The sequence below is a fragment of the Cottoperca gobio genome, chromosome 7 (assembly GCF_900634415.1).
Source record: "Cottoperca gobio chromosome 7, fCotGob3.1, whole genome shotgun sequence".
NCBI lineage: Eukaryota > Metazoa > Chordata > Actinopteri > Perciformes > Bovichtidae > Cottoperca > Cottoperca gobio.
Window position 1 is genome coordinate 13,009,189 of NC_041361.1, and position 23,228 is coordinate 13,032,416.

The 23,228-nt window shown below is 40.6% G+C and overlaps 2 protein-coding genes across 2 annotated transcripts in view; both read right to left on the reverse strand.

Moving 5' to 3' along the window:
• Positions 1 to 73: 73 nt before the first annotated feature.
• Positions 74 to 9,674, reverse strand: exosc10 (exosome component 10). Its single transcript, XM_029435980.1, has 25 exons — positions 9,493 to 9,674; positions 8,639 to 8,775; positions 7,984 to 8,107; positions 7,788 to 7,892; positions 7,440 to 7,599; positions 7,236 to 7,344; positions 7,072 to 7,147; positions 6,868 to 6,978; positions 6,445 to 6,588; positions 5,332 to 5,522; positions 4,987 to 5,143; positions 4,666 to 4,814; positions 4,444 to 4,494; positions 4,242 to 4,353; positions 4,071 to 4,118; positions 3,896 to 3,971; positions 3,697 to 3,806; positions 3,507 to 3,599; positions 3,349 to 3,417; positions 3,149 to 3,254; positions 2,987 to 3,060; positions 717 to 897; positions 556 to 620; positions 403 to 479; positions 74 to 317 (listed from the first exon to the last, which is right to left on the reverse strand). Exons 1-25 carry the CDS (start codon positions 9,616 to 9,618, stop codon positions 287 to 289), a joined length of 2,682 nt encoding a protein of 893 aa, XP_029291840.1. The 5' UTR covers positions 9,619 to 9,674; the 3' UTR covers positions 74 to 286.
• Positions 9,675 to 10,981: 1,307 nt separating this feature from the next.
• The window catches only part of cntn3a.2 (contactin 3a, tandem duplicate 2), a 38,042-nt gene continuing 25,795 nt past the window's right edge, over positions 10,982 to 23,228 (reverse strand). Inside the window, exons 17-23 of the mRNA XM_029436363.1 lie at positions 22,691 to 22,761; positions 21,816 to 22,050; positions 21,205 to 21,314; positions 19,484 to 19,670; positions 19,157 to 19,269; positions 18,853 to 19,021; positions 10,982 to 14,733 (exon numbers count right to left, since the gene is read on the reverse strand). Of these exons, the coding sequence (XP_029292223.1) occupies positions 14,636 to 14,733; positions 18,853 to 19,021; positions 19,157 to 19,269; positions 19,484 to 19,670; positions 21,205 to 21,314; positions 21,816 to 22,050; positions 22,691 to 22,761 (983 nt within the window). The 3' untranslated portion in view covers positions 10,982 to 14,635. The remainder of the gene's footprint in view (positions 14,734 to 18,852; positions 19,022 to 19,156; positions 19,270 to 19,483; positions 19,671 to 21,204; positions 21,315 to 21,815; positions 22,051 to 22,690; positions 22,762 to 23,228) is intronic.

Sequence of the window (23,228 nt, forward strand, 5' to 3'; positions counted from 1 at the left end):
TCAGATTATGATACCGCTCCACCAAATCAAATGTTATTTTGGTTTAATCAAAAACATGTAGGCAAGAACTTTGTCCTCTAAAATAATCTTTAATAAAGAGGTCTGTGCTTCCACATATTTACAGGTAAACTGTCCCACAGATGGAAGGAATTATATTTTGAAAATCATTGAATATTGAAATACTGAATTTTACTTGCAAGAAGGGAAAAAAATGGGAACGTTGTCCCTGCAGGTTAAAAAAAAAAAAGAGTTTAAAAATAAGACAGATAATAGCATCAACGGGAGTTTATCTTTTGGGCCACTTGTGCCGGACTCCTCTGTGGAGAAGAGAAAGACAATGGTTACCACACGGGATGTTTGAATTAGCAGACGCAAAGAAACTGCTGCACTGTAAAAGTTTACCTGTCAGACTTTCCAGCCATATACGACATACTTCGACTTCCAGCTCCAGAGTTGGATTTTTGTCCCTTGGAATTTTTCTGTTGGATAAAATGTTTTAATTCACACTCGTAGAATACGTATTGTTGATAAACAAATGAATTAACAAACAAATACCTTTTTCCTAAAATCATGGGCTTGTCTGTTTGGATCAAACTGCGTGTTGTCCTTTGCTTTGTTGCCTGTGAAAACAAAGTGAGTGCACTGAGTTGAAGTCATTATAAAGTACAATAAGTCACTGAATGTAAAGTAAGTAGTGATCAATCACATATGCATACCAGCAAAGACTTTGAGGTCTGACTGACTGTAGTCGAAGGGCTCGAAGGTTTCTTGGGGAGGCGGTTCTGTCTTCAGGGGCTTATCTGCAGACTTCATTATCTTCTTACTCGGTTTCGGAGTCGACACATCAACCTGACTGGTGGCCCTCTCTCTTTTCTTTCCGCCGGCTTTTACAGATTCCTAATGAAATTGGTCAGCAAGTTAAATTCTGTACAATACTTATAATAAACACTGTAATGAATGTATTTGTAACTGGATACATTTCATTAAACTAACAAAACGGTTCCCAGCTATGGGACGAGTAGTATGCCAAACATATGTTTCTCTTTAACATACATTTCTTTGTACCCCACACAACAAGTTCATACTGTCGGCGCCTCTGAAAGAAGTGCAGTACTCGACACTCAAGTCAACATTATATTGACTCAATAGTGATCAAACAGTCTTTAAGTGAACATCCAGTTTTTTCTGCCATCTAAAAAGGTTTTAAAACATTTTCACTTTGCTTCATTAAACTTTTACATCCCTGTAAACTGACACTGTGTGTTGTCATCAGTCAACCTGTGGGTCAGTGCAACGATACTCTTTTGCCATAGAAGACGTGCAATTAGTCTGAGGAGACTCAAGTCCAAATCTCTACAATTTATTAACTAGTTTGGTTTTAAGATACAGAAGAAACCTGACAACATCATTACATAAGTGCAGGGAATGATACAGTACATATTGAAATGTGTGCACGTCTGTTCTTAGTTAAATTAAAACGTCTAGTTGTACAGTTGTAGCTACAGTATCTAGCTAGCAGGTCAGAGGGTGAAGCTGCAGCTTCATGCTCATATCCCAGAAGCTACCATTCATCTTTAACTATGTTTAAACAAAGCTTCCCTCGGTTTACAAAAGCCAGCGTAGCCTGTTGATTAATCTACGGAGAAAGGTCTTCCTCAGGGCTGGGCGAGTCAAAACTGTATCAGATTACATAACTCCATCTCAGCATTTTTTTTATTTTTTATTAACTGTTGGTGAACAGGACGCAGGTAATAAAGAAAACCTGTGATGTTTCCCAATAACAGCACATAGCCTTTAAAATATTAATCTTACCTATACTACCAAACTATTTAGTATGCCAGGAAATGATTTAGTACGTCCCAATATATAATATGTAGTCTGTCAAATGCAGTATGCCAAGAACACCAGCAAGTCCAGCATGCTTTACTGGCTACCCACAATCCTTAGCGCAGGGTCTATATGAGCAAGAGGGTCAAAGTTCAAGGTGCAATGTTATGACAAAGTATTTTGCCCCAATTGTATGCATACTTCATGCAATAGAACATACATACATGAACGCAGCCGTAATATTAGTGCAGTGGAAGCTTTGGAAACTTGAAAAGTGCAGAGAGTGTGAGAGTTAGCTGGCAGGGCCAATATTTGCCAACAGTTGGCAGGTTGACAAGTGTAACGTTCAAGTGCTGCTGCCAACACTCGACTAGAACGCATGCCACCAGACGGGGGCTACACGCTCATGTGAAGCCGCCGCTTCGGCTTTAAGCCAACGTTTCACTTAAGCCATCATCACACAATGGTTTGCTGCGGTGCACGCCATCACTGTGTGCACTAGCCACCGATGAGTCAAAGCTCACACAGTGAAAGCGAGAGGGGAAGTGGTGCCACCAGCGTGACCAGAGGAAAGAGTCAACCATTGGTGACCATACCTTCGGTACTGCGCATTAAGATTTTTGTCTAACTGAGCATTTAAAAACGGAGAGGAAACACCATACGGTGGAAAGAGGGCGTAGAAGTAACAGAGCGGGAGGGTGCCAAGCAATACCCCGGACAGACGGAGCTAACAGGAAGTGGGCTTTTGGAAAGAAAGTAGCTTTAGTTGTTTCCCAAGAGGGAAGACAAGCGTTTGATGAGTGGAGGACTCATCGCCGATGCTGCAATCCTACTCTGTGCGTTCTTCCTCCCCAGGCACATCATGACAGATATAAATATTAAAAGGCCGCTGACACACCGCTGCTGCAGACTGGCAGCAGCAGTTCACTTGTGAGTCACTGTATTTATGTGCAGAAATAACAGCCATGTCTTCAGAAAATGGGGGACATTGCAGAGAGTTAAACTGCCTATTACAGCACCTTTAATATGCTGTGCCAGGCTCTCTGGTGAATATAACACTGTTTTCATGGATATATACCTTCACCACAGGGAGTGCAAAGCCTATCTGAAGTGGCTTAGAGGAAATGGAAGTAACACAAAAAAAAAGCAAATGACTTACCGCTGCCTGCTGGCGAACAGTGGCAACGTTCTGGAGAGACTCCTGGTAGCTCTGCTTAGCCTTGATTCTTTCCTCTGTGGAAATGCAACATTAAAATACAATGTGGGACATTCCTTTTTATTATTATTAAGTGTACATTTACATTTTACAAGTCTCCATTACCTGCCACTTTCTTTGTGAGTTCCTTTGCTTCTTCCTTGGCTTTCCTCTTGGCATCCAACTCCTTCTGTTGCTGTTCAATACTCTGCAGCTTCCATCTCTTGCTGATCTGCAAGTGTGAGATTGTACAACTGTGAACATTCAATCATGTAGTTAAGAGTACAACACAAATAAGTCTGGATGTGGATGAGCTCTTTGATTACCTCGAATATTTTCGAAGATGGGTCAAACTTGGCATTCTTGCTGATGTGCACATTGCTGGTGGGTAAGTACTGAAATCACAAGGCACATAATTGAATCCTGCGTGTCTGGTTGAATAAAATGAAAACAATACTGAGGGGAAATCCATGTCATCTCTTACCATTCTGAAAGGGTTTTCAAAAGACTCAATGATACGTCTGGATTTCATGTGAGCCACAGAGAGGGACTCGGGGTCATTCTGTGTTTCAGGCTCCTTTAAAAAAAAAAAGGCCGCAGAGTTCTCACATTAGGTATCACAGTTGCATACACATCGACTGAGTGAATAAAGTTAACGTAAGGTTGATTTCTACCTCAAACAGTGTGATTATGGCTGTGGCCACGAGACCACTTGGTTGCTGTACATCAACATCCATTTTGTGCTCATCCTCTGAGAAGAGCGTCCCTTGTTTGACTGGCATTTCTGAAAATAAATACATTTGTTTGAGGAGTAGTGGGTCAAAATATTACCTCGCCAGGATAACACACAGCATGTACGAGTATCAAGCTTACCATCAGTAGAGCAGTAGTTCAGATCGCTCTCAGAGACCCTGGATGTATCATGAGGACCAAACAACGTGACCTCTGGCTGGAAATGTGTACAAAATTGCATTCATTTTATCCCAGTCGCAGTTTCTTTCAACAAATACTGAATGTGGGAAAACTAAACTTCCATCTGTTAACTAACCTTTGTTATAGGTGTGAGGCCTTTCTTCTTCTGAGCTGCAATCTCAGCCTGTGTGAAGTGTAGAAAACATTGCAATGTTTTATTGATTTACATACCTTCATTGACAAGGGACTTTTTAATGCAAATGTTGATATTACACTAACATAAATCCTCCCCACCGTGTTTTCTTACCTTAAGGAGCGGCATTTCTCTGGCCTGCTGCACTAACAAATGCAGCTCATTGACCTGCTGCCTCACCATTGGGGGTACAGGGTTACAGCAGGCAATGATGCCCTGAGGCTCTCTGAGCAGATAAAGAAAACATATTGTGCTGCAGTGAGAGAACGAACACTGAAAATTAATCAGAATTATGTGCGAAATCTCATCAACGTACTTGGGCAGCTCCTCGCATATCTTGTTCATCATATGAGTGGGCAGAGTGAATCTAAAACACACACAAATAACACTATGTCAAAACATGTTCAGACATATGTCCAAAGACTAGGAATGATTCTAAGAGCATGGAGATTGTCACACACATGTGGGTTGCAAAATCAGGCTGGGCACAAACTATAAATAGGAAAACAGCGAGTCCATCCATTTCCAATCAGCCTACCCGGGGCTTTCATCTTCCTGCCTGGCCAGCTTGTCCCTCCAGGCAAACAGCAGTCTGAAGGCAGTTAGCTGCTGGGTGTTGAAAGACCTTTTCTGCTTCCTCTGCAGCTCCAAATATGACTCCTCTGTGTATATAGGCTTCACATATCTCTGTACGGAAGCAAGGCACATGATGAATCGTGACGAATGTCAGAAAAAGCAGGAGACAGCAATAAAGAAACTGTGCAACTATTGGATAGAGAATAGTGGAGTAGGATTATAGAAGCTGATTTTAAAGAGGTCATATACCGGTAATGGTGTATGAAGTAAGATTTGTGCTCACCTTCAGAGAAATGTCTTTGCTTTTGTTCCAGACACTCTGCAGCAGGCCAGGCTGCCCGTGGTTAAAGTCCAACAGCTGTGCCTTCACACGGTCGTAGATGTAAGGGAGGTAGTGGGTGTCTGACCGGGCGTACTGCACCATCTCCTCTGGCAAGGGTCTACAGGGCAGAATTGTGGCACACGTTTTTTAAGTCAATAATAATAATCTTTTTTAGAAGTAATACTACAAACAATCTGAACTACATGATGGAGTTCCGTTGAAGAGATTAAAAGGAACTCTATCCCTCAGTTAAACCTAAACAATAACTATAAACTGAAGCATCAAATGGCCCTGTCATCTCCATACCGAATCCTCCAGTCAGCCAGCTGGTAGCGTTTGTCTGAGTCCACGTTGCAGAAGTGTTTGAGCAGGTGGTCGAGGGAATGTCTGGCCATGTTCAGAGCTCGGCTGGCCTGATGCGTGTCAAAAAGGTTGACGACATACAAGCCACAGTCCCTCTGGAGCCACTCGATGTCAGAGTCAGCGCCGTGAAATACCTGGGGGAGAGAAGGCACATTCAGTGGTAACCTCTCTGGAAACTTATTTTGAAAAAAATAATAAAATCACTGCTTAGATACAGAAAATATTTGAACCAAAAGTATTAAAAACTGGGGACACACTATGTGACATTTTTCCATTTGGATTTTTATCAACGATCTCTCAGCAGTTCAAACCACGCAACACACTTCTTCACAGGTGTCCTACAGTGTGTGATTCACGGTGGCTCCCACACACCACAGGACACCCACTAACTTCATCAAACATGTTTGAACACCTCAAAGAAATTCAGGCTCAGAAGTTTTCAAGATTAAAACTTCACAAACTCATTACACTGGTGGAGATTTTCTTCTCCAGGTTACTTTATAATTTAAATAGGAAATGATTCGACAGAGCCATCTTCAATTTCATCTGCTTGAGGCCATTTTAATTGCCGAGATTTGAGAATGCGATGACAAAGCTTTACAACGCAGAGCAATACAGCAAGTGGAACAAGTGGCTGCAAACTAAACTACTCATTTGGAAGTACCAGAAACATCTGTCATAACTGTTGACTGCAAAGTAAAACACTTTGTGCACAAAACTACTGTATGTCGATTTATTTAGGTTAAAACTAAGAGGTAGCGTTGCAAGAACTAATGGATCTTGACAGTTGTACATTTAGCATACATCTTCATTTTCAGCTTAAAACAAATGGTTTAGTTAACATGACAAGTGCTTATTTAAAATCTGCAGTGTGGTTGCTCTGTGCATTTGTAAAGATGTATCTAGAACAGTCGCCATGTCGTCAGATTTGAATAATAAAGACGCTAAATAAATGGTTCATGGGAATATTGACATAAAAAAATGAAATAAAATGTCATTTTAAAAAACAAATATGTAATCTCATCTTCTGTTACATTTGTGGAGCAGTGCCATTACCTTGACAATAGCCGGGTCAGTGAATGCCTCGTTGAGGATGTACAACTCGCTGCGGAGCTCGATGGCGTCGATGATGAAGTCCTCGTCTCTGGTGGAGATCTGCATCAGACAGGTGAGGCCGAGGAAGCTCCTGTAGGAGTGGTGCTGCGACGGAGAACAGAGTGTTAACGAAACACTCAAAATGACCACAGAACTTAAATGTCAGCATTATAAGCCTCACGTGACATTATATAGCCATTACATTACATTAGGGTTAACTCAGTACTTTGCTCAGAGGTACAATGGTGCCAGCCTGGTATTGAACTCACAACCACCTGGTGTTGTATTTGGAAGCCGTACCACTAGACCACTAGGCCATCACCACCACATAAACAACATTGTGCCCGCCCCCTGCACATCAACAAACTTTTTCTAATCTCGTACCTCAAGGTCCACTGCAAATTCAGACAATTTGCAAAGCTTCTCATTCAGAGCCACCAGATCCTCCAGAGAGTCAATAAAGGAGCATTTGGTCTCATCCACTGGTTTGTACATCTAAAAAATAATACAATCACACAAAACCCCACAGATTTAGTAGAACACTAACCAACAATGAGAGGATCATAATATAGGATCACTATAGCTTACCTGCGGTTCTGGCTTAGACAGAAGGCTTTCCGGTAATGTAAAATGATCCAGTTCATATTGGTATGGGTGTGCAAACCTACATGGATCAGAATCCCAAGTTTAGGTGGACCAAGAGAAAACAGGAAATGTCAAAATGTTACTAATACACAAGAGACAAGTCTTACATGTCTTCAACATGTTCCTGAGTTCTCTGCTGGTGAATGAAGTCAGCCAGGGCCGCCGGGACATCGAGGTCCTCAGGCCTCGCTTTACGGATTTTTTTGTTGGTGAAATCTACGATTTGGAGAGCAAGAGAGCACATGTTACACATTTGTATGAGTTAATGAAAACAACAGATGGGAACCACATGAGCGTAAAAAGTATCTTACATGAGGGAAGAGGCTTTATTGCATTGGGCTTGATGAAGATCTTGGGAATAAATGGTGTGTTGCTGTTGTCAACTTTTTCCTTGAATTTCAGCTGAGGCCTCGCAACATTCCTGGCTTGGAGCAGTCGGAACGTCTCAGAGCGACTGCCGGAGCCTGAACCCTGATCAATAAAAGCATTGTTTACCAAAGGGTGTGAAGTATGAATATTCATCATGATTTAAAAAAAGCTAAAACATTCTAGTGCTTTAAACACTTGAATGCCAGGACTGGCACATAATGTTTAAGCTTGAACGCGGCCCAAAGAAACTGGCATCTGCAGTGTAAGAGCTGAGACGTTAATAAGCCAACCTTGCGATTCCAGCTGGAAACAACAATCTTGGGAGGCTGAAACCCTGAAGGCATGACAGGCTGCTGGCTCCTGTTCACCCCATCAGCTTCATCAAGAAGAATCCCCTGGAAATCCAATGCAAGAGCTCGGTTGGTTTGCAAAGACTTTTTTTCATGAATAAATTTGTACAACACCAAAGCTGAAAGACGATCATACCACTCTTTCGAGGATGACGTCGTTCGAGTCCACGACCAAGTCGAATCTCTCCTCCAGCCCCGTCAGCTTGTTCCGGTCTTTCAGGTGGGATCTGCAGCCGTGGTGGTGCATTATCTGACTCATGCTGACATGGGGACACAGTGAAAATAAATATTTATCTTATTGGGAAACAGCAAGTGGCAACCCACTTTCCCGTTTGCATGTCTAAGGCTCAGGCAGACTTGCTTTCAGTAAATCAAGTTCTCGCACTTAGCATTGAAACCTGATGTCATTGGTACTGCTTAGGAATCAGGAAATGTTGAGTGGAGCAATCAGACTGTAAACAGACTATGAGAGGGATGCTGCAGTGTGTGGTCTGGTAGTGTACAAACAGTGGTGATATGATGGCACTAGAATCAATCTTTCCCACCAGTTCCAAAGCCAAGACACATCAAAACAAAACTATTTATCTTGAGCAACTGGGAAAATTCACATGTCTACGTTCAACAAAAGGTCAACTTTGACGTGCAAATGCATCCACAGCTCCTGACAACAGGAAAGGTATTCTTAAATGTGTCAGTTGCATGGGCTTTAACTTACGTGAACGAAAGGGGGAGCGGGTGCAAGTCTGACTGAGCTGAAAACTCACAAGAAGCAACAACATAATTGAACTCACCAGTGCAAGAGCTTATCTCCTTGACTTTCACAGAACTCCTGGAAGCCCGGGAAGCTCCGATAGAAATCATATTCATCACCAGTTTGAGGCAAGCTGGCGGATACCTTGGTGGCGGATAATACGGATCCCAATCCATACTGCAGAGGAGAGACAGGTTGAGCTGTTAGTCAACACTAATACAATACAATGTACTACAATTAGGGAAATGTTTATTTTGCTTTTTAGTGTAATGTATAATATCAGGGTTTGCACAACAAGAAAGTAATTCCTATACATTGAAACCTAGCAGTTACATATTTACTTGATATTTAACGAGTGCAATGATTGAAAATGTATCAAAACGTTTTTGATAATTGACTAATGTTAGCTATTTATATATCTACAACTTTCTGCTGGTGTCAGCTTCTGAAAGGTGGATATTTGCTTGCTTTTCTCCATGTAATAGCTATGTTTAGCTAGCTAAGTTAAATAGCCTTGACCTTATAAGCCTTTAGCTCAAATTGGTCCCAAATGAGCAATTTGAGACGGTTAAATATTTTTGACGAAACCATTAATAAACACAATTAAATGGGTAAGTCGAATATGTTAAGTTCCTAGAATGAAATGTAAGTTATATGGAAATATTTACCTTGAGACAGGCATATTTTAAAACGTATTAGCACACCAAAGCAGCTTTCAACGCTTGCAATATCGTTAATATATAAAAATATTGTGTCAACAGATAGCTGTGCATGTTTTCTACCAACACATAACTTATGTGACTGCAGCTCTTAGCCAACAAGCGCATCCACGTTGCCACCTGACTGCTAGCCTGAACTCAAATACTCTGCGTCCAGCTTGGTTAGTTCACTTACTTTTACAAAAGCATCCGCGTCTTTAAAACCGGGACACAAGTCGCTCTTTTCCTCGTCAGTGGTGTCTGAATGTGTGTCTTTAATGCCACTCTTTGTGGAGTCTTTACTCTTTGAAGAATCCATCATTTAGTCGTGGTGCTGTGTACATGTGAGCCGCAGGAAGCAGCCCCCTCTTCTCAGTATTTTTCTCCTGAGCTGCCAGGAAGGAGGCAGAAGGACAGACAGCGCCACCTAACGGCGTGGAGTGGAAGAGCCGCGGAAGGACGGACTATATTTTCTACAGTTTATTGATAATAAAAGAGAAATATTGCTACATGACCACATGTAAAATGTTTTAATTTACAACTCAACCTATTCCTGATATTTATAGCTGTTATTTCGCATATCTGGTTGTCTTTGTTTTAACGTTGTGTTGATGGCTACCACTGAGATTGAGATCCAAATCAAGATTGGTCATGAATCATTATTCCACTGCATGGCCAGGCTCTGATTCTCTATGTACCCGTTCAATGCAGTGACACTGCAGACACTGCCTTACCTCACCCATCCAATCTGACCAGAGCGTTGCACCGGGATGCTGGTACCATGAGGGGGCAGTATTGACATTTGCAATCTGCAGCAACTAAACTACAGCATCTGCACTGTGTTGGTGGGCTATAGGGAGAAGTCATATACACTAATCATGTCTCAGTCAATATCTCTGTAAGAGCTATCCAAACCATATTTGAATATCTGTATCGTGCCCTTTTCAGCAATAGAGGTGATGCTGTGGTTATACTAATCGTACATAAATAGCCTCCCTTCTGTGTCTGGTGAAAAAATAAGTTACTGTAGCCTAGTGTTGTGATTCAGCGGTCAATATCATGTCAAGAGCCATTGCCGAAGTATTGACACACCAGCTCATTATGGATGATCTGTGGTGTGTAGGGAGAAACCTCGCTTTTCTTCACTTCCTCTTCCTATTGATCTCTTCACAGGGTCCTCTCCCTCCTATTATCTTAAAAGCATCTCTGCAACACTGGCTGAATCAATATTTCACAGTAGCTTTCCATGTCATTCCCTTGTTTTAGTGGAAGGCATCCAAACTTCAGCAAATATATATGCTCGAACAATCAAAAGAAACGGTTCAGTGATTCTTTGCAAAAGCTACTACACAAAGCCTACTACTTGATACATTACTTTTAGATTATGTATTCTTTTAGATGGATTCAAAACCTTGGAATCTTTGTGATGATAGTCCTTATTATGTAATAAAACAATTAGTTTATACACCAAAATCTTTGCAAAGGTGTTCTTTATCCACTGAATAGGACATTACTGCTGCCATTTACTCTCATTTAAATGCTTTTTCATAATATTATGCATTTTATGGCTTTGATGGTGCCTCAAGGCACCACTCAAATTCTTCCTGCGGTAAAAGACACTAAAACTGCTGATGCTGAAAATGACACCGTGCCACACATAATTCAAAGAAATCCAAGAGAGAATCCTCAGTGAATTGTTTTTATTAACTCCCTCATTTAGAAAACACAAATGCACCAAACAATATCATACATGCACAGCTTTCAGAATATCAAGATCAGCTGATGACTTTTCAATGTGAAAACATTACTGCCACGATCTCACAGAGATCACATGGACATCAAAATACTGAGGAGTCACAACAGAAAGGCCAAGCGTTGTCACCCAGAGCTCTAATTGTATTTCTTCATCAATCTTTATGGAATTACACATTTGGGGGTAACTCATTTATTTCCAATCAATTCAGATTTTCTGATCTTGAAAGTAGCAAGAACATTGTAAAGTTGTATTGGTATAAAAAGACAAAAAGTACTAGTAGATAATACTACTTGTATTATCTACTGTGCACTGGCTGACTACCTTGTAACAGGTAGTGTTTGTGTCATTGCACCAAAAGGCTGTGTGTGATAGCAGCTGCTTAGAAATGTTTCTCTCTGCTCATGTATTTTTCAGATTCTGGGTTTGACAGAGAATTACAATTAGAAGTAGGACACCACAGTTTGGTCTCCCAGTTGGGGGCTTTGCTTCATAGCACAACAAAATACATACAGTATGTACAGTTAACTGTATGAAGGCAAGACAGATCTCATCGCACTGGCTCTTAATTGTTATTTTAAAGCAACACTTGACCTTTGTGCAGAATTTTTGGAAGAATCCAAATAAAATAAACAATCAGGAACAATATCAAACATTAAAATAAAAGAGAAAATCAAAGTGAAAATCATAACATCTCCACAGTACTGATACGTTACAAAAACAAAGAGGTTGGCAATGCTTCTATGTACCCAAGACACAAGTTCATAAACGGCGTAATGTTTTTTTCAGTTCATATAATCAAATAAATCAGCCGGAAAGATGCATTTCCTGTGTAAACATTTGTTAGCTTAACAATGACATTCTGTGATGAAAGAATGTATACAGATTAACCACACGTAAAGCCACAAAAACAACAAAACAGGATTCAAAGACCGCTTTCAGAAAGTTATTAACACTCATCATGGGCAGAAAGCCTTTGTCTTCACATTTAAAACAGACTTGTACCTGGCCTTCTGGATTCTGGAGCTTTTTTTCCACTTGTTCCTTTGCACTGACAATCCATTGTAATTTGATAGAAAAAACAGACATTTTAAAGCCTCCCTAGGTTAAATTTGTTTTTTCCACCTCCCATATTGACCTTGTATTACTCTATTCGAATGTCCGCAATGCTGTAGGTGCCCAAAGCCCTGAACCACGGTTAAGTACAAGAAATTCCCGAAACAGCAGAAATTTCTTTTTGAAAACACACCGTAGGGTAAGGAAATAATCAAGCATACATACACACACACACACACACCCTTGAATCTTCCTGGTGTCATCTTGATGGGATTGTCCTGATTTAGTCCCCCCTAAATCCTGATACATTTGTCTTGTGTGGGTGTCATTAGTACCATTACTGCTATGCCCTTTCCCACAGAAGCCCCTCAGGCCTGCTCTAATTCATTAAGATGTTTCAATGTTGGCTAAATCATGGCGCATATCAGGCTTTCCATTCGTCAAGTCAGTCTGTTAAATGGACCCTTGTGTTGTGTGCTGACAGATTACTGATCTATCTGCTCCTGCCACTTTAGGGCTATTGAAAGGTAGGGGGAAGCAGGTCTGAATACCTGAGCAATGGGGTTTTGCTGAAATACATAAATAAACAATGACAACACATACCACATAACAAAAAGCCAATACAACTGACAAGAAGGGACAGATTCACAAAGTATTAAAACACAGCTGATCATACATTTTGCCAAATAATGTCTAAGCTGGTGGCTAGATTTCAATTATCAGACTGGCACAGTTGGCAGCACTTTAAACCCCTCGTCTCGACTGCAATGGCTGATTATGCACATTGACTGGCACAACTACTGTGTGTTGCCCAGATGGAAGTAAACTAGGGCTCCAACTAATGATTATTTTTTAATCAATCAGTCTATAAAATGTCAGAAAATGTAGAAAAATGCACATCACAATTTCCCAGAGCCCAAGGTGCTGTTTTCAAATGTACGTTTTGTTTTTTCTGACAAACAGTCCAAAACACGAAGATGTCATACCATGGATACCATGGCCACGGAGAATTCTGGATCCTGATTGGCTGGCAGGTCTGCCTTTATGTTTGGTAATGGGACAGTATAACCAGACACTTCTGAGACAGGTGTTTGTTTGCTATTATAAATGAATGCGCCAGTATTTAAATTGATTTGACAAAATAATAACCAAAGTCAGCTGACTGAAGTTAAGGAACCTATGCTGTGATAATCCATGGCAAGATGTGTTTACTGATATGGATGAGGTTAAAAGATAGTAAGTACACTCTGAGCTGAGATTGTTTTGTGAAACTTTTGTTTAAGAATGATATGTTTGAGTGCAATCAGTGAAAGTACTCTTTAAAGGAAAGGGAAATATGCTTACGTCAGAAGGTGGAGTGAACATCTGTTGTGTATGATAATTATTTAAATATGGGGATATTTCTTGTTGTTGCTCTAAAAATAGAAAAGTGATATTAAAATAGTTGTATAAGTAACTGAATGACTGAATGATATCTTTATTTTGTTGACACATTGCAGTTTGTTGGCATGTGGCCATGGTATAAAGTGGGATAAAACCCGCAAATGGATTGCAATCGAACGCACACCTTGTTGGGTATGTTTGGCATTTTCCCCTCGATAAATGACTTAAACGACTTGTTGTTGATTATTTTCTGGTGATTGTTTCAGCATTAGTGTTGACGGAAATACACTGGCAGTCGTATACCTCTCCCACTACTGCTGTATACAGGCAGATGTAATCTTTGTGAGTGCAGAGTAAAGTCCAATCCATCAATCAGCACGCCATCACAATAACTGGTCTGAGGCATCAAAACCTGTACGAGCCATCATGGTACACATTCAGCTCTCCACAATCAAATGATAAAAGGTAAATGGCTTACACCGGCACTGTGAGCTGTTTTATGAGTTTCATCTGGGACAACTTTGAATGGAGCACGTAAAGATGAAGGCGGCTGCAGAATGTTCTGAAACACTGAGCGTCACTGACTATTGTCTATAAGTGACGGTGTTACAAGAATCTCCAAAGGCACGGGTGAATGAACATGTTCCTACTCGCCAATTCAGATGTGGAGAGGAAAACTGAAAATATTTAAAAATACAAAATACAACTTCTCATCATGGCCCTCCGCTAGGTAAACTTAGACCTTCATTAATATGAAACTGTGAAGAATAAAATGTTGAGGAAAGCATGTAGCTGTCTTAGTAACAACAAGAAGGCTGAAACTACTTTGGCACATGGATGGAAGTAAGGCATCAGTATCAATCTAGAGTCGAAAAAAAGAGTTGAAATGGAGCATTGTTCCAACCGGCAAAAATGTCAGACATACGTAAAAAAAGAAAGAAAAAAAAGCTCAATCATTTACTCATATTTAATTAAGTGCCTGACAGCACACGCCATTCTTGTGCTGCCTCATACCCGCAATCTAACACTGCAAAATAGTATGTGGTCACCTCCAAAAATGAGAGAAAAGAACTCAGCAACTTTCACAAATTCAAGAAAAGAAATATCAATAAGAAGATTGAAAAACCGAGCAGAGTTTGTCATCTTGTCACGACGTTGACCTGAATGTTGATATTGCGATGGCGAGGAGCAGAGAGAGGGGGGAGATGTCCGCACTCCAGGCTCTCGAGCCGCGGGCACTCATACCTGGAACACAAAAAAAACACGATGAACTGATGTGAAACCTGCTGGAGGGAGCGGACGGTTGGCAGCAGCACTAAAACTTCGGGACATCCAGTTCCTATCCCTTATCTTAAGTTTGAGCTCTCTGCTATCTTACCTGTACACACAGCCCAAAACAGATTTGCCAAAAAACATTCTAATTGAAAATGAGATACTTACATTTCCAAATCATAAAACATTCACAGGGGTACGAAATGATAAACATGAATTTCTACTGATGATAGTAAATGCTATTTGTGTTGTAAAATGATGTGTTATTTATGACACAATGATCGCAGTAATTAATAAATCATGATTTAGTATGTCGACCACCGATGTTTACATTGCCGCTACCGGAAACACCCAACGCCGTGTTCTGACGTCACAAGTAGAAAACAGTCCACCAGTTGAATACACAGACATACACAGGCAGAAGCGGCAGACGTGGCGATGTCGGACTCTGGCTCGGATATTTCGACAGAATCGAGTGACAGTGAGTCGTCACTCGATGCACCTTCAAGAAGAGGAGTTTATTGAAGAGGATGCCGGTGTCGTAGATTTAGATCATGCGGGCGAGTTTAACGTGGTGGAAACAGAGCAGCGCGAGACACAGTATTCAAGATGGAGACACAGACGGTAGCGGACAGGCGGATGATGGAGACGGTGAATCTGGATTTGGCGGAGATCCTGTGCGGCAACAGAACACAGACAGGTATATACATTTGACTATAGTTCATAGAACTTCTCAATATATAGTAAATACATCCTAACAAAACGTAACATTATCCTCGATCGTAAATAGATCGCAAGCTATCTATAGCTTGCTAGCGAGAATTGTTATGAACCCAACTAGTTGTCCGCAAATTGCTCGATCCCTAAATATTCAATTATTTCTCTACTTGGACACATCGACGTCTGTAAAGCTTGATAACTTGATTCTTACTCGAAGTTTCTGCGGTTGAGGTTCTATCGTTGTGTCTGATGTCAAACGTCATATATTACGAGGCTGTATATAAAGCATTAGCTATTAGCTAACAAACAGACCGGAGGACAGCCCTGTTTTATAAAGTATAGTCTGTATACTGACCGTCTATATATATATATATATATATATATATATATATATATATATACACGTCACTATAGCCTATAGTAGCCGGAACACTTACCACATGTTCATGGAAGTTACGATGTCGTAACTTTACGAGACTTACGTGAAGCGGGTAACAAGTTGCTACTAGATAGATCAAATCAAATCAAATTTATTTGTATAGCCCAATATCACAAATTATACATTTGTCTCAGTGTGCTTTACAGACAGGTACGACCATAACAGGCTTAAGAGCTGCTTACGAGCCTGTCGTCAAACAGGCATATAAATAGTATGAAATTAAGATGAGATCTTGTTGGGGAATACCTGGTAAGAACCACAGACTGCCATCATGTGCCATTCAAAAGATCTGTGCTACGTTTACATCTGACAACTACACGTTGTTCAAGTATCAGCACTTTATTAGAGTCAATAACAATACACACAACAACACAATGTCAGTTCAGTGATTGAATCTGCTTCTATACAGCACAACAGCATCCCTCTTGTTTGGTTCTTCCTGCTGAGTGGAGCTGGGACTTCGAAAGGTTCCTCATCAACATTGTCTTGGCACAAAGCGTAGAGTCTCGGTCAAGAGTTCAGTAACATACTCTGCAAAAAAGATGTTTTATAATCAAGCATTATATATAATATATATATATATATATATATGTATGTATGTGTGTGTATATATATATATTATAATGCTGACTTTTGGAACAACCAACTTGGATTGGAACTTGCAGTCCAGCTGACCTGACACGTGGTCGCGCCTGCATGGACTTGTGGTGTGTCCGTGGAGGGGGATCCGTCTGCACAGCAATTTCTTTCTGACATGTCTGAAATGTACAAAACACAACTTTACTAATAAATCTTTCAAACCAGCTTGAAATTGTATTGCATGTTTATACATGTCTGCGTAAAGAAAATATCTAATAACATTCATAATAAAAGATGTGGTTGAATTGATTGAGAGAGCAATGATATCAAATGAAACAAATATATGAATTATGTACATGCATGTGGTGATTGTATGTTTAACACGTCATGTGCAGGTTTACTGGTACTACAACTGTAATGTACAGATGACGTACAGTCTGTATACTTACTGCTGCACACACAGCTTCCTCCCCAGTGTGGATGTCCAACAGATGGTCGCTGATCATACAGGTATCCTCAGTTCTGTCAGTGGCTTCATTCACCAATGTTTCAATACCTCTGTAATAATAGGGTGATCGTTAAAAGTTAAATAGACTCAAGCTTTTACTCAAACCACAAAATAAAATGGGGAAGCCTGTTATAAACATTGAATCTATACTTAATTAAACTAATGAAGTGTAATTTCTAAAGTTATTAATACTACAAACAATAACACACACATATCGCCTAGGGCCTGGTGTAAACTTGTTACATACAGTAGGCCTAGACCGATTATGGCTTTATGCTTTAAACAATAAATAAAGTAAACAGTAGCACGGCTTACCTTCGCTCTCTCCCTTTGGGCGAATGCATTTCGTCGTCTCTTTGGTGGAGGAGTCTGCACCGGTGGACGTGTTTGAGTCGGCGTGCTGGCTTGTGCTGGCTGCGGTCTCGGCAGTATTGTAGGCACAACACCTGCGTTCAGTTTTAAATTCTTTTTGAATCTCATTTCCTTGTCGAGCATAGTTTGTTCGAAACACGATCTCTCAAAGTGCTGCCAACAAATCATCGGTTTCATCAACGCACTTGTCTTGTCCATAAACGCGAAGATTTGGTAGACGGCCCCACATCCCCATACAACACATCGCTTCACAATTATCCTTGGCGATCAATTGTTGTCCGTTCTTTCTCGTAATAATTGACATCAGTCTTTGCTGGACGCTTCAACGCAGACGAACACTGGCGGCGGCTGTGACGCAGACGACTTGTGACGCCATCGCCCGAACAATGCCGAAGTGGATGCTCTCGGCGCAGCGATCGATTGTTGTTAGCGGAAGTCATTTTTATGCTGTTATGATCGTGATTTATTACGACTACATCAATATTAAAAATATATATATATGGCACATTTCACAATAGATATGCAACCTCTATCATACACCAAGCCCAATAACACTGACGAAATATCATTTTGTAGGCCCTTTAAAAAGTGTTGAAAACGTATTTATTTATTGTTGTTCTTAGCAAAAAATTTATTAAGGGAGTTGCTTGTAAAGGGACCAGGAGCCGGATGCAGTTTTCTCTCAACACTAACTCAACACTAATTTCTCCTGTATGATTTAAGTAACTCAATTAGCTCTTATGGATCACTGACATCCATATAAAACCCTTTCCTGGAAGAAATATATATTATTTATACAAAAGAAACCACCTGAACCACATCTGATGTTTCAGAGCTACTCGTTTCTATAAACACAGCACTCTGTTTTGCCTGCTAATGTGTTTTGCCCACATCTTTTTCTTTGCAGTATCCAAAGAATCTCTGGGAAAAAAGTAGCCTATTTTTCAAATGAAATTTAAAAAAAAGCCAGCGTGGAATTCTATCTCTCTCAACTGCTGTTTTCAGGGATTCAACACAGAATACCAACAATGCAAATTAGCATTTAGAGCAGAAGAAGAGCCCCCCCCTGGAGTCCCAAAGGACAGTAATAGCATCTAGTAAAACAGCAAGTCAACCCCTGTGACAGAGATGGATTGCGATGCATATTTCTGCAAAATATAAACCTGGAAGAGCCCAAACAAGTGTGGCTGGGGACACAGGTAATGGTGAGTCAACGGAGGACAAAATGTCCCTGACAGGTTTAAAAAGTGATAAGTGATTTCATTTACAACAGAGGGTAAATAATACAAACTAGAAGCTCTGAGAGATTGAGGTGCCGGTGAATCTATATGTCAAATGTTGCCATTCTGTTGTGTTTCTCTCGAACACGGTGGCATCAGCATATTTCACTGCGACGGCTGAATACTGAATTCTTCCATCTGAGAGACTGTTCCATGAACTTACAACCACGACAACCAACGAGCAACAAACTTACTGAGTTGGTGGATTTGTATGGGATCCGAGGCCGGGCCCGGCCCTCCCTCACTCAGCGTCTGAATGTGGATGATGTAGACGTCATCTTCCTCGGGGAGGGTCAGCTCAGCTGTTGAATTGGCTGTTGTGAGTGTGTTCACCTCTTTGAGCCTCTGCCTCCTGTATGACAGCTGAATGGGGAGGGGAAGCAAGGTAGGTGACAGTTTGTAAACATGTATTCTTATAGCCTGACAGCTTAGAGTGAGCCACCACACAGGTAAGGTCCACACTTTCACTGTGGAGCATATTGAGAGAGTCAAACTCACTTGGTAGCCTGTAACTTCTGACTCTGATTCCATTGCCACCACAGGTTCCCAGTAAAGAGACAGCTGAGAGCCGATTAGGGACCATTCGACATTCAGCGGCGGTTGAGCTGGTGCTGCATGATATAAAAATAATTAATTTACAGTATATATGCCAGCAAAGAAACACATTACTGTCACATCATTCTACAAGAATGATCATCTCTTATGGGATAGCACTACTCCAAAGTCATTAGAAGTAGATATTGTTTCTGCCATCTGACTGGAATTATAACCTGTGTGGATACAAAATCCCCCGAGCAGCAGGACGTCTTGGGTGCTGTAACTTACGTGGCTTTTTCGTGGTGACGTTGATCGCAGAGAGGAAGGGGCCGGTGCCTGCTGTGTTGAAGGCGCTGACTGTTAGGAAATACTGCGTGTTTCCTGCCAAGCCGCTCACCATGACCGAGGTTTGGTTCCAAGGCACCCTGACCTTCCCCATGGTCTCTGGTTTGGTGTCATCTTCCCAGTACACCACCTGTTTGAGACGGAGAGCGTGTTATTTTACCGTGATAAATTGCTTCGGATTGGACCAAAATGTGTGAATCAGTGACATGAATATTTAATCACATACAGCACAACAAAGTGTTTGCAGTTTTATTTGATGTCTTGACCTGAATGCGGTGTTAAATGAGAGGCATATCCTCTTCAGACGGATCACACTTTTCTTTTAACTTTCCAGCCGGTTATTTGATCTGACATTAGAAAGCCTTTTTAATGTACTTTTAAAAACTCCTGGTTGAATGTTTCACCTGTGTTCAAATACTACTGAGAGGGTGAACATAGGGAAATAATCATCCCTATTCTTATTGATTAATCTGAGTAATTAAAACATTATTTAACTATTAAAATGTCAAAGACACAAACAAGAGCTAATCATAATTTCCACTAGACCAAGGTGACGCCATCAACACACAAGGTATTTAATTTACAATCCTATAAAACAGAGAAGCATCATAAGCTCTCGAGTGAGAAGAAGTAGGACCAGTTTTGCATTTTTGCTTGATGACTGAAACGATTCATCAATTATCAAAATGAACAATCAAGATTTCTTTGTCCCTCGACTAATGGATTTATTGTGTAATCATTTCAGCTCTACAATACATCAACCTGTGCTGCGTAATATTTATTTTTCCACTAATGAAAATCGAGATAATCATGCAGCATTTATATGACAATATTACAGATCAAATAACAACTGAATTTACCAATCATAAAATAAGAGACTATTTTTTAAATCATTAAACTGAAAATATATTCAAAATGACACCCACCCCCCTACACATTTAACTTTTATCATGTCATCATTATTCAAAGTTAGCTGAAGTTGACAGTGATCAGTTTAGATATGAAATGGCACACAAGCTCAATTTGCCCGACGGAAATATTGAAACAACTTTGATTTTGTTGAGCAAAAGAATAACAACAACATCTTATAATAAAGCCCTTTGATCACCCTGATGATTCACTCAGATGTGTGCAGGCGAGGCTGTCCCAGTTTTTGAAGGTAAGAATAGAATAGCAACTGATTTGGCTTTAAAATGTAATAGTTTAATATTCCTATTTAATTTAGTGAACAATGAAAAGACTAAAGATGGATTCCCAAGGTGCTGCTCTGTTAGACTTTAAAAACAAACAACAGCAGAGAACTGGGTCTGATCACAGTTTTCGGTGCGACATGATGGCATGGTGACATGAGGTCTGGTATTGCGGCACATACTATCATGAGGTCTGCATCCTGATACACTATAACTGACAGCTTCTTCAAAAGGCATGTGGACAGGCAATTTCCTTTTTTTGTTCTCTTGAAAACGCTCTGACATGTTTTCCTGTCGCGCTGCTACAAAGAACTGTATAATTTTGGCTCTAACAGTCGCCCAACTGAAACAGCCATTTCCATGGCGACGCAGAGTTTGGAAGTGATGGCTTTGAGGTACAACAGGGGTGATGACAAGCATTTGAATTGTGTTGTGTTTGTGATTTCTATTTCCATTTAAAAGGGTAAAATGTACCTCATAGCCCAGAACCCTTTCAGGGGTGAAGGAGAGAGCCTGCCAATTCACCTCAATCTCAGAGGCTGAGACACTTCTGGCCCAAACTCCTGCTGGCATCCCGCTTGGCTCTGAAAACAGACGACAGGAGACTGAGCAGTGCTGCCTTCCTCCCACAGCACAGAGACAGGCAGAACAAATCTCTTCAATTTTTTTACATTTATGACTGTGTAACGTTCTTGTTGATCTCTACTCGAATGAATCGTCACACACAGGTGCTGCTGGTAAATAGAACAACACTACTTTACAGACTGACCCCCCTCTCCGTGTGCTGAGAGGGAGTATGGATCTAAATGCCAACTGGTTTTCACTTCAGAATAGCCATTCAAAAGAGTGGTGATATTTGGAGGCAATCTGCCTGTCCTAACATAAACGTGTTGCACATTTTCTTTCTACTATGTAAAAAGAGTTTGTACAAAATAATTCTCCAGCATGTCTCTGTATTCATCAAGCGCTTTCAGCCCAGTGGATGCAATAAAACCATTTTCATGATCTTTCATGTCCTTTTCAAAAACAGAGAAAGCTTTGTAGCTTTGAAAAAAAATAAAACCCACTCACATCCATTCCCTTACCTATCTCTGCAGAGTAGATGGTGACCACGGGGCTGAAGGGACCCTGACCTTTGCTGTTATAAGTGCCAACTTTGACATGAAACGGAGAGAAGGGCGCGATGCTGTCGTTGCGATACACGTAGCGCGATGCACCGGGGGCAGAGGTGGCCACGTGGGTCCAGCTAACTTCTCCGAAGGCACGGAAAGCAATGATGTAACCAAAGCTCTCACCATTCTGTAGTTCTTCGGGGACAGGCTGAGAGTGAAACACAAAACTATAGTGATATTAAAACATATACAAGCCACTCACGTTCTTCCCGCGGCTGGGCTGACACAATCACCACCCACTCACATGGTGCCAAAAGAAGTGCGTGACCCACAAATTGCTTTTGCGACCCACCTGATGAAATGAAATGAGCAGTAAAATGTCATTAAAAAAAAAATCTAAGCTCATTACAAAACGTCCGTGCAGCTTTTAAAATGAAGTTATTTCTGCATTTAATGACATGAGAATACTAAAATAACGAGAAAGCTTTAGCCAACTAATAAAATATAACTACCTTAGGACTGGTTTACTTCATTGCTAGATTTGAGCATTGCAGATTTGGCTGAACAGTAATTCACCATATTTCGAAGCCTCATAAATGACAATAACTGTCAGATTAAGTGTACTACTTGTGTACACATTGTTGATGCCTTACATGCAGACTCTTTAAATAAGAGATTACAACGACTGCAGCGCCAGACTTCAATTGACCCAAAATTTATGACACCCGCAAGCCAAATAGAGCAGGGGCTTTGATTTAGCGAGAAATATTAAGCACCTCACTCAAGGATAAAAAGATTAACTGCAGGCACTTTGAATAACAGACTAGAACATAAGACTGATGACTTACCTCCCATGTGATGACCAGTTCCGATCTGCTTCCACCTCCTCCACCCACGTCACCTGGCGCCGCATCAGGAACTACACAACACAGAGCATGTTCACTCACACCTCCATATAAGAAACACTTCAGGCTTGAGAAAGTTGTACAAAGAGATGGTAGTATTATCCTAAACCGTTAGTATTTTTGCAGCTCATAGTTTCTACCTGATCAGGATGAAAACATTATAGGAACAAAAGCACATTCACTGTACCTAAAATAAATGTTTTTCATGCACTTGTCAATTTTGAGATTTGAGATTTTTGCTTCCATAACATGTCGGCTTTTAGATAAGTGGAAAAACAAAACTCCCAAATACACCTTTAGATGTTTATCTTACAACACTTTGTCTATTTGCCTCTTTAGGTTTCTAGATTCTTAGATAATTCCTCATTTGCATATTTAAAACATACAATTTCAGAAAACTTGTAATACAAAGACTATAATAATAATGTAAGTAGTCACATGGGGAAGTTTTATGGTGATATCTATTAGTTCATTTTGTTTA

What these genes read in the sequence shown, in the direction of transcription:
- exosc10 (XM_029435980.1), bottom strand. Translation starts at nt 9,618, where the DNA reads ATGATGGATTCTTCAAAGAGTAAAGACTCCACAAAGAGTGGCATTAAA. An exon ending in AATAAAGCCTCTTCCCTCAT is followed by an intron (nt 7,345 to 7,439) that starts GTAAGATACTTT and finishes TCCAAATCGTAG; the next exon opens with ATTTCACCAACAAAAAAATC. An exon ending in GAGAAATGCCGCTCCTTAAG is followed by an intron (nt 4,119 to 4,241) that starts GTAAGAAAACAC and finishes CACTTCACACAG; the next exon opens with GCTGAGATTGCAGCTCAGAA.